Raw genomic sequence first — 13,690 nt, 5'->3', positions numbered from 1 at the left:
CGGGGCACTCTTCCTTTTTGCGTCTATGAGTATTTCCGCAGAACTTGCACTTTATGAGATTCTCTCCTACTGGCTGTCGCCTTGGACTCTTCGTCCACTGCTTTCTTTCATGTGACTTTTCTACCCTGTGGATAGAAGGATCATCTCCAATGACCTGCATTTGGGAGGCAGTGACTTCAGAAGAACGGCAAATGTCTATAGCTGTCTCCAACTTCAAGTCTTTCCTTTGGAGGAGGATTTTCCTTGTTGCAGTATCAGCAATTCCCAACACGATGCGATCTCTGATGAGGCTTTCCCTCAGGCAGTCGCAAAACTTACAGGTTTTAGCGAGCTGTTTCAACTCTGTCACATATGCTTCGATGCTTTCACCTTGTTTCTGGTCCCGCTTGTTGAATATGAATCTCTCATATATCTCATTGGTTTGTCCGATGATGACAGAATTCATCTTCTGGATAATGACATCGACTTTCTTGTCATCTCCATCTCTTTCAAAAGTAATAGCATTGAAGATTTTTAGACCTTCAGGACCTACTGTATGGAGAAATACAGCTCTTTGGTACTCACTGTCCTGTTGCTTTAACTTAGTGATAACCTCATAATTTTCATACATTTGTTTAAACATCTTCCACTCTTCCACCCTATCTTCTTTATGCCTTAGGGGTGGCGGTGGTGCAATATGAAAGGGAAGTTGAGCTTCAGCCATGTTTGTAAATGTGTACAATCCAATCTGTTACATGTAATGTCACTGAACCTGGTTCTGTCCTAGACAAAAAGTACCATGCATGCAGAGTTACTACAACAAATATAATGCATTGGACCAATACTTAAAATCAGCACATAAACAGAAAGAATGCACTTGTATACTATCAATACTGGCAACCAGTATGGTACACACAATGTCCATACAACTCTTGAACCAAGACTATGTAGTTTCACACCAATAGGTCACATTACAGGGATCTACTAAAGTAATGACAAGAACGTCCCTGCCTAGGCCATCTAGAATACTAATGTGTCATGAACTTAGATACCATCAATATTATTGAATACACATGACATTATCATGAGACCTCCTCGTGAACTCTTACAATTCAGATTTTAAGTCTATCTCACTTCTATACATGACTAACTTCTAACAGAAGACAATGGTCAAACTAGCTAGATCTAAATGTAGATCTGTATTACTATTACTAATAATACTAGTCAGAACTCAGATGGGTACCATGGAATCCCCAATTGGTTGAATATATCATACAACTTACAAGTATATAGCTCTCAAACCTATAAAGTACAGAACAAGGGTTAGGCATATTGCTTATCAACAATGATCAAATTCAAAACAATTCCACACTTGACCCTCCTTACATTCAGCTCAGTCTTATATAATAGCTGATTGTTGTCCAGTCCAGTAGGCCTATATAATTATAATTAACTGTTCAATCTCTTCGAAGTATACTGAAGTTATATGTCCTGAATATCAGTTCCAACTCAATCCGAGGTAGATATGGACCTATCAGCGATCGTTAAAGCTCAGTTTCTAGACTAGATCTAGATCTGATATTGATCAATCATCAAGTCCCTTTTCCTTGTGAAGACAACACATCTGGAATAGATTCTGGATACACCTTGTCGTCGTAGTGTAGATCTGGCAGTGATACTGGAGTCCAAAGAAGTCTGCACATCAAGAAAGGCTCACTCAGTGACTGACGTTACAATAGTTGCGCAGTAGTTCCAGTTAATAACACAGTCTCATAATGTAGGTCTAACTTGTTACATGTAGGTCTACAAAGTCAAGTATGCTCCCATCGCGTGAAGTTACTTTTCTGCTTCACTGCTGCAGTGCTGGGCTCACCTGTAGTCTAGTCTCGGAGGGTGCTTACACCATGTCCATGTCCGCACGAACACACACAAATACACTGTAGATCTAGGTCCTATCTAGACCAGAGTCGATCTAGACTAGCTTGTGATCCAATAACGATAAACTCCAATCAAGAGTTCGATTACACACATCATCGCACGACGACGTCGAAGTGGTTCCAGGTCCACATGCACGCGACACATAAAAGTTCTTTCTCGTGCACCGGAATACGGATTCACAGAAGACACACACATGTAGTACAGAATATACACGACGACGCACTATAGTACATACCGCACCGCACTGCGTTGAAGTCGCCAAACTCAGTTCTCGGTCATCAACAATTCTGTCTCACAAAGCATGTCCAAAATCCGCTATCACTACAGTGATCAGACTCAAGATCATTTCAACGGCAAAAAAAAACATCTATCCGCCGCTGCCACCATGTTTTGATAGCTGTTGGCCTAGGGTTGATTCACTCAAATCCAACTAAACTAGTACAATACAAGACAGGGACTACATCGTGTTCATGTGTCTAAACCAAAACTGATGAGTCTTAAAACTCTTTATTACGTCACAATCTTTCGTGCGCGCTTACAGTGTAGCTGCTCCTAATGAATATTTATACATATTCTTACAGTGGATTTCTTGGAATTAGAATCAGGTTAAAATGTAAAATTAAAGAAGTTTTAATCAGAGGGCCTAGCGCGTTAGCGCTCGCGTCATTTCCACTCCCAGATTGGCTTTCTCCAAAAGTTATCTACCGTAATGAGGATCTGAGACATAACGGTAGATAACTTCACACAGGCGCGCACACGCCCGCAACCCACCATCGGTATGCACTTGTATTGTGGAACGGTTTGCCGTGAAACCTGTGAAAAAGTGTATACTAATATCAATGTTTATCCGAAAAATACTCCAAAAATAACAAGAACATTGACACGAAACAGGTAATAAACATGAGGACTTTTAACTCATGATCTTTATTTGGACATTTAATGAATATTTAGGCCTAGATCTAGACCCCTGGCCCTACCCCTACTTCATTTTGGGTATGTTTTAGTAGGGTATCTCCACGCCGGAGTTACGGCTCAAATTTTGGATAGGTTTCTGAACATAAAAAATTCCTTCTTCTTCGGGTTGACCCTTGAGTCTACGTCTGCCTCATTCACAATTGAAGATTCTTGCACTGTTGCAGACTGATGAGGAGCGAGTGTGTGTGTGTGTGTGTGTGTGTGCATGGTACAATAATTAAATTGATAAACATAGATCTAGATCTACATGTAGATGATCTAGATCTAGACCCTACATAACAATATGGTGCAGGTGCAATTAAAAAGTGTCTAGATCTAGATCTAGATGATCTAGATCTAGATCTAGTCAATTTACTTAAAACTTAGAAATTAAGAACTCTTGAATGTTATTGTTAGCCTAATTGTTTTGCTTTTGTTAGACTAATTTATTGTTATGACCTTAACATTATTCACAAAACAACTTAACAAGTGAAGTGTTACTTGAGTCAGCCTTGAGGCAAATTTTTGTAAAAATTCACTGGCGTTTGATCTACACCATGATCATGTAGATCTAGACTATGATGTAGCAGACCTAATCAGCTCAGCTCAGCTCAGATCATGTTTTGAATTGACAAATCAAATCAAAATTAAAATGACAACGAATATTCATTGGCTTGCATGTATCAATCATATTTATTCTTTTTCCTCGCCTCATTATCCACGTTTTAAATCGTCAAGACTGTCTGACATTTTTACTTTAAATAGAAAACATAATCTACAGTCCACACTTACAGTAATCATTCATCAAATATCAGAACGAGGTCGCGTCGCGTCGGCGAATTGCACAGTAATGCTCGTCATGATCATGTCACTCCAGATCTGATCCAGCGGAATTTTATCCCCGATGATGCCGACTTCTCCGGGGATGGTTTGCTCAAGATCCGCAGAGAATTCACCGGGTGCTGTTGTTTGCAGCGCTGGTCATGGTGACTGTCATATGATTGCAAGAAGCGTCACGATTGGTCTATTTTCAGCAGACGACCTTAGACGTAACATCGTCGTTTGGAAAAGAATTATATTTATTTTGTCGTTAAAACGAAATATTTAATAATTATTTCTAAACTAGTAACATTTTTAAATTGTGTAAAAATAATTCATATGAACAATATTTCATATTTTGTGTATAAAATCCATCAAATTTTAGCTATATTGACAAAGCGACTGAACTGTGAAAGCTGATGAAATATTCTGTCAATGGCTATTTTCTACGATTTTTTAACATTTTAGAGTAGTTTCTGGTTCGAGTTACAACTCTTTACACCTCATATGGAAAAATGTACACGATGAATGTCCTTTTGTCAAGTATACGTACATTTCCGGGACGGTAAGGAGTTATTTGCATCTACAAATTTATATAGATCGCTTCATCCAGTCCCATCTATTTAAAAAAAAGTGGGGGATTATGATGCCTGCTAATGTGTTGTTTGTTGCCTGAGCTGAATTGATGATTTTCGGTGTAGGCCTAGGCCTAGATCTAGATCTAGCTATATTATTTTGGAGCAGTGCTCATAAATTGGTTATATTGTTGATAATGAAAACAACTGTTTCCTAATGTCAATGATGATGATGAAGTAGCTGAACATGATCATAGACTATTCATGATGATCATGAACTGAAGTTGAAGAGGAGGCCGGAGCGCGAGCGGAGGAGAGAAGGAGAAGAATAAAAAGTGAAAGTTCTGGTAACATATGATTGTTGAAAAATGATGATTGTGAAGAAATTGCGTGATTTTTGTATGTAAGATTCCTTGTTATATTCCTGTAGTACTCAACTGCTGTACTATTAACCTCAAACATGCAAAAAATTAAAAATCCTGAAAAAATTCTCAAACCACAAAGATAGGTCTAGAATCTAGATCTATCTATGGTTTTCTTTGAAGGCGTCGCTATGCAACACCCTCTAAAGTTAACACTTAAATTTTTGGAATGGTAGGATAGGGCCGATTTATTTCTTTGTAATGATTTACATTTACCTAAAATTGAATTGAATTATAATAATAGTCTATAGTTGGGAGAATTCAGGAATTGATCAGATCAGTTTTTATCATTAATAAGGGTCGATTCTGTTTTCACTCAACATTTCAGATTTTCTTTACTTGTACATCTAGCATTGACCTCCTTATGAGCACCATTTTCTAACACCTGAACAATGTTGCAAAGTCCCTTTAAAAGGTTGGCCAGGCTAGGCTAAGTCCCTATATTACTATAAGTCTTCATCTTTAAGAAAGAGGAGGAAAAGAAGCACACCAGCAACAGCTTGAGAAAGAATACTTGAATTATGTCGCACCGGAGTGTTGGCTCAGTCAGTAGAGCGTCTGCCTCACAACCGGGAGGTCGTGGGTTCGAACCCCGGCCGCGTCATACCAAAAGATGTTAAAAGATGGGAGTTGTTGCTACCTTGTTTGGCGTTCAACAATAAGGGTTAGAGCAACGTCGATCTGGCGCTGCTCAGTGGCTGCCGGGCTCACGATCAATTGGGCAAAAGAATTTCCGTTTCGGTTTAATAAAATTTGGAGTGGACTATTAGGCTATTATTATTATTATTATTATTATTATAAAATACAAAATGTTGACCTTTGTATTTCATGCAATTGTAGGGTGGCCTATAGATAGCTAAGATTGGGCATGGCACGAACTTACAGAGAGTAAGAAAACACACATGTTCACTCCTTGCTTGCCTGTGAAGAATTGCCTGAGATTACAATCATAGTAGAAGCATTAGGATACTTTTTTAACATGTTGTACCCTCTATTGAAATCTCAAAATTTTCAAACACCACTGTTAAAAACTCACCAGAATACTCTCAACCAACAACTGATAGTCAACCTAAAAAGTAGTAAAATGCAATCAATTCAATTTACCAATGTTGGAAAAAATACTTTGAACATTTTAATCAGAAATCTATTGTCGATCCTTGGTAATTGTCGCTCTTTTTATTGTGTGCATTTCTCGGTTGCTGCTTGTGCTGAATCTCTGTGTAAATTCGATGTACTCAAATCAGTCGTAAAAAGAGTTCTGTTCAAAATATATAGCTTCATACAATCAATGTAAATCTAATCATTTGCTATTATGATCAGTAACATTTGGATTTTATTTGAACTATCTTCTCTGTTGTAGGACGAAGCAAGTGATATTTTCAGACGTGAAACTATCCCAGTGGAGATCATTTAAACGAGCAGCACCAGAAGGGAAAGGACTGTCCAGGAAAACCAAGAAGAAAATTGTTGATGTCAAATTCGACAAGGCTCACCTAGAGCAGTTTAACGTTGTTTATGAAGATGTTCCCAAGAAACTTCCATTCAGCAGGCTTTTCAAACCTTTCGTCTTTGCAGGAGTTGTAAGTGGAAGCACAAAACTTAGTTTCAAGAAAAGATCCCCCCCCCCCCCTCATAATATAATTCAATAATAAGCTATAGTAAATAAAAGGGATATTTTTTTAAAAAGTATTTAACAGTCAGCAGGATGATCATAACATATAATTTTACAAGCCCCCTCAAAGTCCTTGTAGCTGTGCCTTTGTCACATATATGACATGTGTTGTGTCTGTTGACCAAAACTATCAAAACAATATTGTTTGTTATTCTATTGTTGTCGATATACATCTGCAAGTTAAGTACGTATAAGTGTTGAAGTTTGTTTCTCCCTTTTTGTCCTCCATAAACTATAAAGAAAGTATTTTCTAACATGATAAACCCCTTTCATATCTATCTAGTTCACAGGATGTACCTTTGGTGGGGCAGCAATATGGCAATATGAAGAAGCACGAACCAGAGCAATCGACAGACTTAGACAGCATTACTCAGGTTTCTTTGATTCAAGAGAAAGAAAACAAGGAGAACTAAGAGAAATGGTAAAAAATTATACTTTTGTCTCTATACTGAACCTGTTGAATACTATGTAATATGTTGTTTGTTTCAAGCTAGAAAGGCATCATTTTACATAGAGTCAACGTCCCTCTGGCTCCAAACTGTTAATATGTGGTATAGAGCAAGTCTGATCATATGAAATAAGTTTTTTTACCATTTGGGTCAAAGTCCAGAAACTTATAAAAGTATTTATTGAAGTCACAACAGTTTCATGCTGTGGAAAGGTATCAAATTGTGGATATTTGAAGTGGCCAGGATTTTAATTCCAGAAACACATCTGTGTAAAAGAAATTCTTTACTGTCAACTGAATTTATATACATTGCATTGTCCATACTGCTGTATATATTGCAGTAGTTTGATATACTGTACTTTCTTTTCATCATACTTGGTGAATATAGATAAATATAAGCCACTAATCACTTCATTCATTATGTACTTGATCCAGATTGATACTTTGAAATGATTGTTTTAAATTGAATTAGACGCATTAAATTTAATGCGACTAATTCAATAGTCTAAACAACATTTATAACGACTTCATGTTATTCATTGTATTTCTTTTGAATCCAAATCAGCTGGATATATCTAGCCAACCTCCAATTGTTATTTTATTAGTTGCAAACATAGTTTCTTTTTGTTCATATTTGGTTTGTGTTCAAGTGTCCTCCTTATTTTCCTGGAGACATAAAAATGCGACATTAATTGTTTGCTATTTATTTTTCTCTTGTACTCACGATACATTTTTTGTTGTATCTTGCTATTCTGTGCTATTTATGTAAAAAGTTACATGGATTGGAAAAGAAGACATTGTGGTTATAGTTATTAGTTAATCTTTTTCTTTTCCCAGCATCCATGAGACTCACTTGAGAGTCTTCTCATTCTATTGTATCCCAAGTTGGCCACTCAGTATTCAAATTTGCATTTCTTTTCTTATTTAAAATCTTTATATATCAATTTGAAATCCAACTACCACATAAGTCTGTGAATATTGATGTGCATCCCCTCTTTCTTTTCTCTTCTTTTTTCTGTCTTTTCCCCCTTTTTACCAATATTTTGTTCTTCCATATTTGTATTATTATGTATCCTTTGAGGGTAGTCATACTATCAAGCTTTGCTTATTTTGTCAACCCTCCTGTTTGATGTTCTCGATTAGTTACACCCAGCCTTACCTTATTCTACATATATTCTTTTGTCATGTGTAAATTTGCAATATTTGTTTGTTATATATTTGTAAAAATGCAAAAGAAAAAGAAAATCAAACAGAAATAAATAAATCAAATCAAATCAAATCAAATCAAATCACTTCAAACCCTACAGTGTTTTGTATTCACTGTATTCACTGTTTTCTTGATTTCGTCTTTCCTGAATAGAATGATAATAATCGTAATTAATGATTGCATTGTTTTTAGATGAATCAGTGGTACAGCAGATTAAGTGGAACCCAGAAGGTTGTCCTAGGAATCGTAGTGGCTAACGTAGCAGTCTTTGCCTTCTGGAGAATACCAGCCATGCAACACTTCATGATACAATGGTTTAGTGCAAACCCTGCTGCTAGTAAGTTCATTCATCTATTCCTTCTGCCTTCTTTCATCCTGCCTCCTGTCTATCACTTTATGTATGTTTTGATTGCATCACTTCATACAGCCATCTCCATATCTTCTGTTACTTAAAAATCTTTCCTTTGTTTATCCTTTTCTCTACACTTCATCAATTTTCTGTCCATCCATATCTTTTTGTATATTATTCAAAATATTTTTTTGTTTATATCTCTATCTATTGATGAATATATCTACAAAGATTAATTAGATTTTCTGGAAATGGATAAATCAATACACAAAAAGCAGAAACAAAGCATCAATACATGAAACGGATTGAGAGAAACAATACAAGGAATCTGTTCCTTCTTTCGTGTGGTGCAGGTGTACTGGTACAGGGATTAAGGGATATCCTCTGTGACCACACAAATTGATTTGATAACTGCAATATATAAACTTATTGTAAGCTGAAGGAAAGATTTGTAATATTATGACATTGTTATCTTTACAGGTGCCACGTGCCTACCAATGATCCTTTCTGTCTTTAGTCATCACTCCCTCTGGCATTTAGGAGTTAACATGTATGTCTTATGGAGTTTCTCTGGCAGTATAGGGAGTGTGCTCGGCAAGGAGCAGTTCCTTGCAATGTACCTCAGTGCTGGTAGGTATATTGAGTTATTAGAGCCATTGTTTATGATTCTAGGAGGTCACCTGTCTTGGAATGTCAGTCTCTGGACGACTCCTCCAGACCTAGGATAATAACCCTTGGAAACTTACCCCCCCCCCCCCCCCCCCCCCCTCCACCTGCTACTACAATTAGGCCCTGAATTAGGCGTTTAAAAAAAATGTTGTATTGCCCTTTGCGACCGACCCAAAAATCTTGAAATCTATGGTCAGCTTTTTACAATTTTTGTTTTCTTTTTAATGTTTTAAAGAAACAAATGTTTAATGAATAACAAAATATGTACAGATGTATTAAGCATTCATAGCTGAGAAATATCAGCCCAAAAGAGAACAAAAAAACAAAAAAAAAAAAAAAAGATTTCTGACCGACCCATGCTTTAGCACCTAAAGGGCAATAAAACATCTTTTTTGTTTAGGTCTTATTGAATGCACAACTACCCCCTAATTTGATTACCCACTTTAAATCAATTGTCTGAGAGGTAGTTTTATACTTTATACTTTACAGCCTTCCTGGCACATGACATCTATTCTGTGTTGTATTATATGGAGCCCCTCCCTATTTTTACATACTTTGTATGATTGTATCACAAAGATAGAAATCTCTAAATCTGTTTTCTTTTTATTGATACAGGTGTATGGGCTTCCTTTGCAAGCTATGCTCTGAAGATAGCTACATCACGGTTCAATCCTTCACTAGGAGCTGTAAGTATCTTAATATGTTAACCCACAAACTTTATTATTTGATGTTATTCATACCATGGTCTTAGGTCATAGTCAAAGGCTGTGATATTATCACCGTAAAATCAAATTGTTCTGTTGTCAATAACAATCCTTATTGCATATAATTTTGCAAGAACTTTTCCTCATTGCTCATGTATAACATTGACAAATATCAAACATGATTATAATTTGTATCAAGTAGTAAACAGCTAGTGTGTACAATGATAAAATATAAACAATGTAAAAGCAGGTTTATGAAAAACTAGTTCTTGTCTCTAGTTTTGTTAATTTGTTCGTTCATATTAATAGCTTTATATTTTTGTTACAGTATACTGTACAAGCTACGCATATTATTTATATGTACACAAATCATTCATGTAATATGCTGTAAGGTCAATTATTGAACCTTCATATAATATATTTGTTTCAATATGTGTTACTATACCAGTCAGGTGCAATAATGGCTGTCTTGGGAGCTGTTTGTGTTCAGTATCCTGATGCTAGATTAGCGATCGTCTTTCTGCCTTTCATCACCTTCTCAGCAAGCACAGTGAGTAGTAACAGCTAGCTTTAAAAATTAAAAATTACCACTGCATCGTTTATGAATTCTGCTATATGAGCTGTAGCTGTAGCGGAGGGAGGGGGGGGGGGGAAGAACACATTTTTTAAATTTTAATTTTGGCCCCGAAAATTTAAATATTACATTGTCAGATATATTGTTCCAAGTCTTATTTGACATAGCCAGAGACTGTCAGAGTTAGACTATACTCAAGGCCTTAGGAAGTGTGGTAAAGTGTCAAATTAGAGTCTGTGCCTGCAGATTACTGGTGAACAGTATAAAAGATAGTGGTTTGTTTATGATGATGATGATGATGATAATGAGGATGATGATGATGATGATCAAGATCATGATAATGCTCACGATAAGGATGATGATGATCATGATGATGATCATGATGATCATGACGATGATGACGATGGTGGTGGTGGTGGTGGTGGTGATAATAATGATAACAAAATATTGCCTCAAGAAAAACAACACACTCAATGACAATCACTGTTTGAAGCAATTTTATGTAAATTTAAACACCATTCTTCCTATTTCAGTGTCTCTTTAAAGAATTGAATAGTACTTTTGAGAAACAAGAAAACACATGCAACAGTAATGCATCTAATTATATGTTCATCTTTTCTATATTTTGTGTAGGGCCTGGTTGGTCTCCTTGGTATGGAGACTACAGGAGTTCTTCTTGGCTGGCAATTCTTTGATCATGCTGCTCATCTTGCTGGTTTATTGTTTGGATGGTGAGTAGAACACATAAGCTGCTGTTTCCGTAGAGACTGAGTGAAGATTTCATTTGGAGGATATTTTTATGGAATAGAATGAAGAGGGACAGATGAAGGGGGAAATAATAAAATGTTTCTTTCTATGCAGTCATGAAAAACTAACTTTAAAGGGCAATCCAAGCCTTGTAATAAGTTGGTTTGTATGAAACCAGAAAAATAACAGAAACAGAATGGCAAAAGTTTGAAATGAATCAGACCAATAGTAAGGAAGTTATGCATGTTTCAAATATATGAGATCACTAAGTCTATGCGAATAGATTGTGACGTAGGTGGTGGATAACTCTCCCATTTGCCGTGTACTAAAATACCAGTACCACTAATTTCTTTTTTTCTCCTATTCCTTCTCCCTTGGGGCACTACTTTTAAAAATATATTATAGATAGCATATTAGTATAAGCCCTCCTGACCCATGATTTTTCGTAAACAATTAAATTTTAGACATTTTATATGTTGGAACAGATGGAAAAGTAGTCCGGCACTACATCACATAGACATTACCGCTTCAGCCAATATGAAGTGCCCATACGTATCAACTTTCAAAAATTCATTACTTTCTTATATTTAGTTAGATTTCACTACTTTTTGTTTTCTTACACAGTTACTATGTGAAGCACGGTCACAAGGTTTTATGGGGTGAGAGACAACACTACTTAGAGAGATGGCACAAACACAGAGGAAAACCTGGAGAGGCATGAATAGCAAGACTAAACAACAAACTCTCAAACTGTGTCACCAGTCTCTGTCTCGGTGAGAGATGGCACAAGCACAGAGGAATGCCTAGTGAGGTCTGAATGACAAGACTAAACATCAAACTCTCAAAGTATGTGATCATAATGGTGTTGATCTGAGGATGCTGGTCGTGAGCACCCTGGTGAAATGACCTCCATGGTTTTATGTGATGAAAACAGTTAAGGTTTGAATGAAAAGACTAAGCAACAAACTCTCAAACTTTACTATGGTGACTTGCTGGCTTTGATGATTAACTCGTTGTATACCATTTGATTTTGGTATGACATGCATTATTTTTCTATAGACTCCAATCTAAATTATATCATGTTTTAACAGGTTAAAACCATGGTGGAATGACGTGAATAGCGTTGAGGAAAATGAGGAAGAGGTAACTCTTGTTACGAGACAGGAAAATTAGCGTCTGTGATTGTCAACTTCATATTTAAGAGCTATATGTACTAGTGCTGGAGGTCCAATTGAAACTTGGTAGATGATAAGAAAAATGATGGCTCAATCTCTTGAAAATCGTTGGAACTGGCTAGAGTTCATTGGCTACAGTGTACACTTTAAGAGCAAAGAAATGCCATTGACTTTTGTATTTACATATAAATGTCCTCTTTCTGTGAATAATGCGAAATTCACTAAAGGCATCAATCTTTTTTTTTTAATGGTCTATTTATGTGATATCCATTTAATCCTGTACACAATATGAAATTATGTGTTGCAACAGGGACGTGATAGAGAAGGACTGGAATCAAGCCGCTCTCCTTTGACCCCATGCTCCAAGCCGCCGAAAAGTTATGCGCTAATCTGCAACTGTTGACCAGGTTGTGAGATAAAAGAGCGCATGAAATTTCAGGATTTAGAATTCATACATCAGAAATGGTATCACAACAACTGTTCGCTGTCCCTTTCAATGATTTCTCATCAATTTTTAAATATGTAATGAGTAGAACAAGCGACCACAAACTTGTGTAATTTCATCCTTTTTGCAACTGCAAAAATACAGAAAACACGCATTAGCCAACTTAATGTTATTGAAGATTGTGAATCATGGATTAAGTAACGGGACATTAAAACATGCACAAATTAGCATATTATCCTAAAATATTGAGTTTTTGTCAGGATGTAATTTTTCTTTTATCAACTCTTGCACACAAATTATAGGAAGGACAGAGTACTAAATTTGAAAAATTGGCTTGATGCACTATTCCCAAAACAATCCCCATATAAAGTTTTTGATTTACACTGAAATTTTGCTGGTAATTTAATAATTTGTAATAAATGTAAAACTGGTGCCTGGCTTCTGAAAGTCCCGGCAGTGGAAGCGCGGTTCGGAGCATGGAACTTCAAAGCCAAGTTGAATGTTTTATGTTACACATCCCTTTGTTATGCTTTAGAACTCACAAATGAGTTTGAATAAATGACAAGAGTTTCGCCTCCTTTCTTTCACCTCCCTGGTTGCAATAAGGGTATTTAAGGCTTAACCAGCCATGCAAACAAAGCTCTATTGTTATGAAACTCAATTACATAACAGAATGAACACTCCAGTAGCATTGTTTATATACACATCATTTGTAGACATTATTGCTTTTGTTTTTGCATGTCTTTGTTACGGACACATTACCATCTTTGCCAACCGTAAGCATGTATGTAGCATGCTGCCATTGGTAACAAAATTACTTGTAGGAAGGCTTTTATATTACACTCCATGCAAGTCAGAAATGTTACTTATTTTCCAGCAGATTTGAACTCTTAAAGCATATGATTATGGTGTTACAATCTATGATTGCAACCTATTTACTTGTACATACTTTGGTAATTAAATTACCTGATGAGGGACATACACTATTAAAAATCAAATTTACCACTTGCCAT

At 36.3% G+C, this 13,690-nt stretch overlaps 2 protein-coding genes across 4 annotated transcripts in view; one reads left to right on the top strand and one right to left on the bottom strand.

Annotated features, from left to right (window-relative positions):
• LOC764814 overlaps window positions 1–3,878 on the bottom strand; it is a 29,003-nt gene extending 25,125 nt beyond the window's left edge. For all 3 annotated transcript variants that reach the window (XM_030981583.1, XM_030981582.1, XM_030981584.1), the window contains exon 1: window positions 3,664–3,878. The gene's annotated coding sequence lies outside the window, so the exon portion shown is untranslated. The remainder of the gene's footprint in view (window positions 1–3,663) is intronic.
• Window positions 3,879–4,082: 204 nt separating this feature from the next.
• On the top strand, window positions 4,083–12,190 carry LOC576709 (presenilins-associated rhomboid-like protein, mitochondrial). The gene is made up of 9 exons (XM_775931.5): window positions 4,083–4,255; window positions 6,048–6,267; window positions 6,643–6,780; window positions 8,207–8,351; window positions 8,844–8,993; window positions 9,648–9,718; window positions 10,185–10,286; window positions 10,944–11,041; window positions 11,682–12,190. The coding sequence occupies exons 1-9, from the start codon at window positions 4,206–4,208 to the stop codon at window positions 11,776–11,778; spliced, it is 1,071 nt and encodes a 356-aa protein (XP_781024.2). The 5' UTR covers window positions 4,083–4,205; the 3' UTR covers window positions 11,779–12,190.
• Window positions 12,191–13,690: the final 1,500 nt, after the last annotated feature.

This window comes from Strongylocentrotus purpuratus, unplaced genomic scaffold, assembly GCF_000002235.5.
Source record: "Strongylocentrotus purpuratus isolate Spur 01 unplaced genomic scaffold, Spur_5.0 spur5_scaffold_12, whole genome shotgun sequence".
Lineage (NCBI taxonomy): Eukaryota > Metazoa > Echinodermata > Echinoidea > Camarodonta > Strongylocentrotidae > Strongylocentrotus > Strongylocentrotus purpuratus.
The sequence above is the reverse complement of the archived record's forward strand: the minus strand, read 5'-3'. Positions and strand labels throughout refer to the sequence as shown.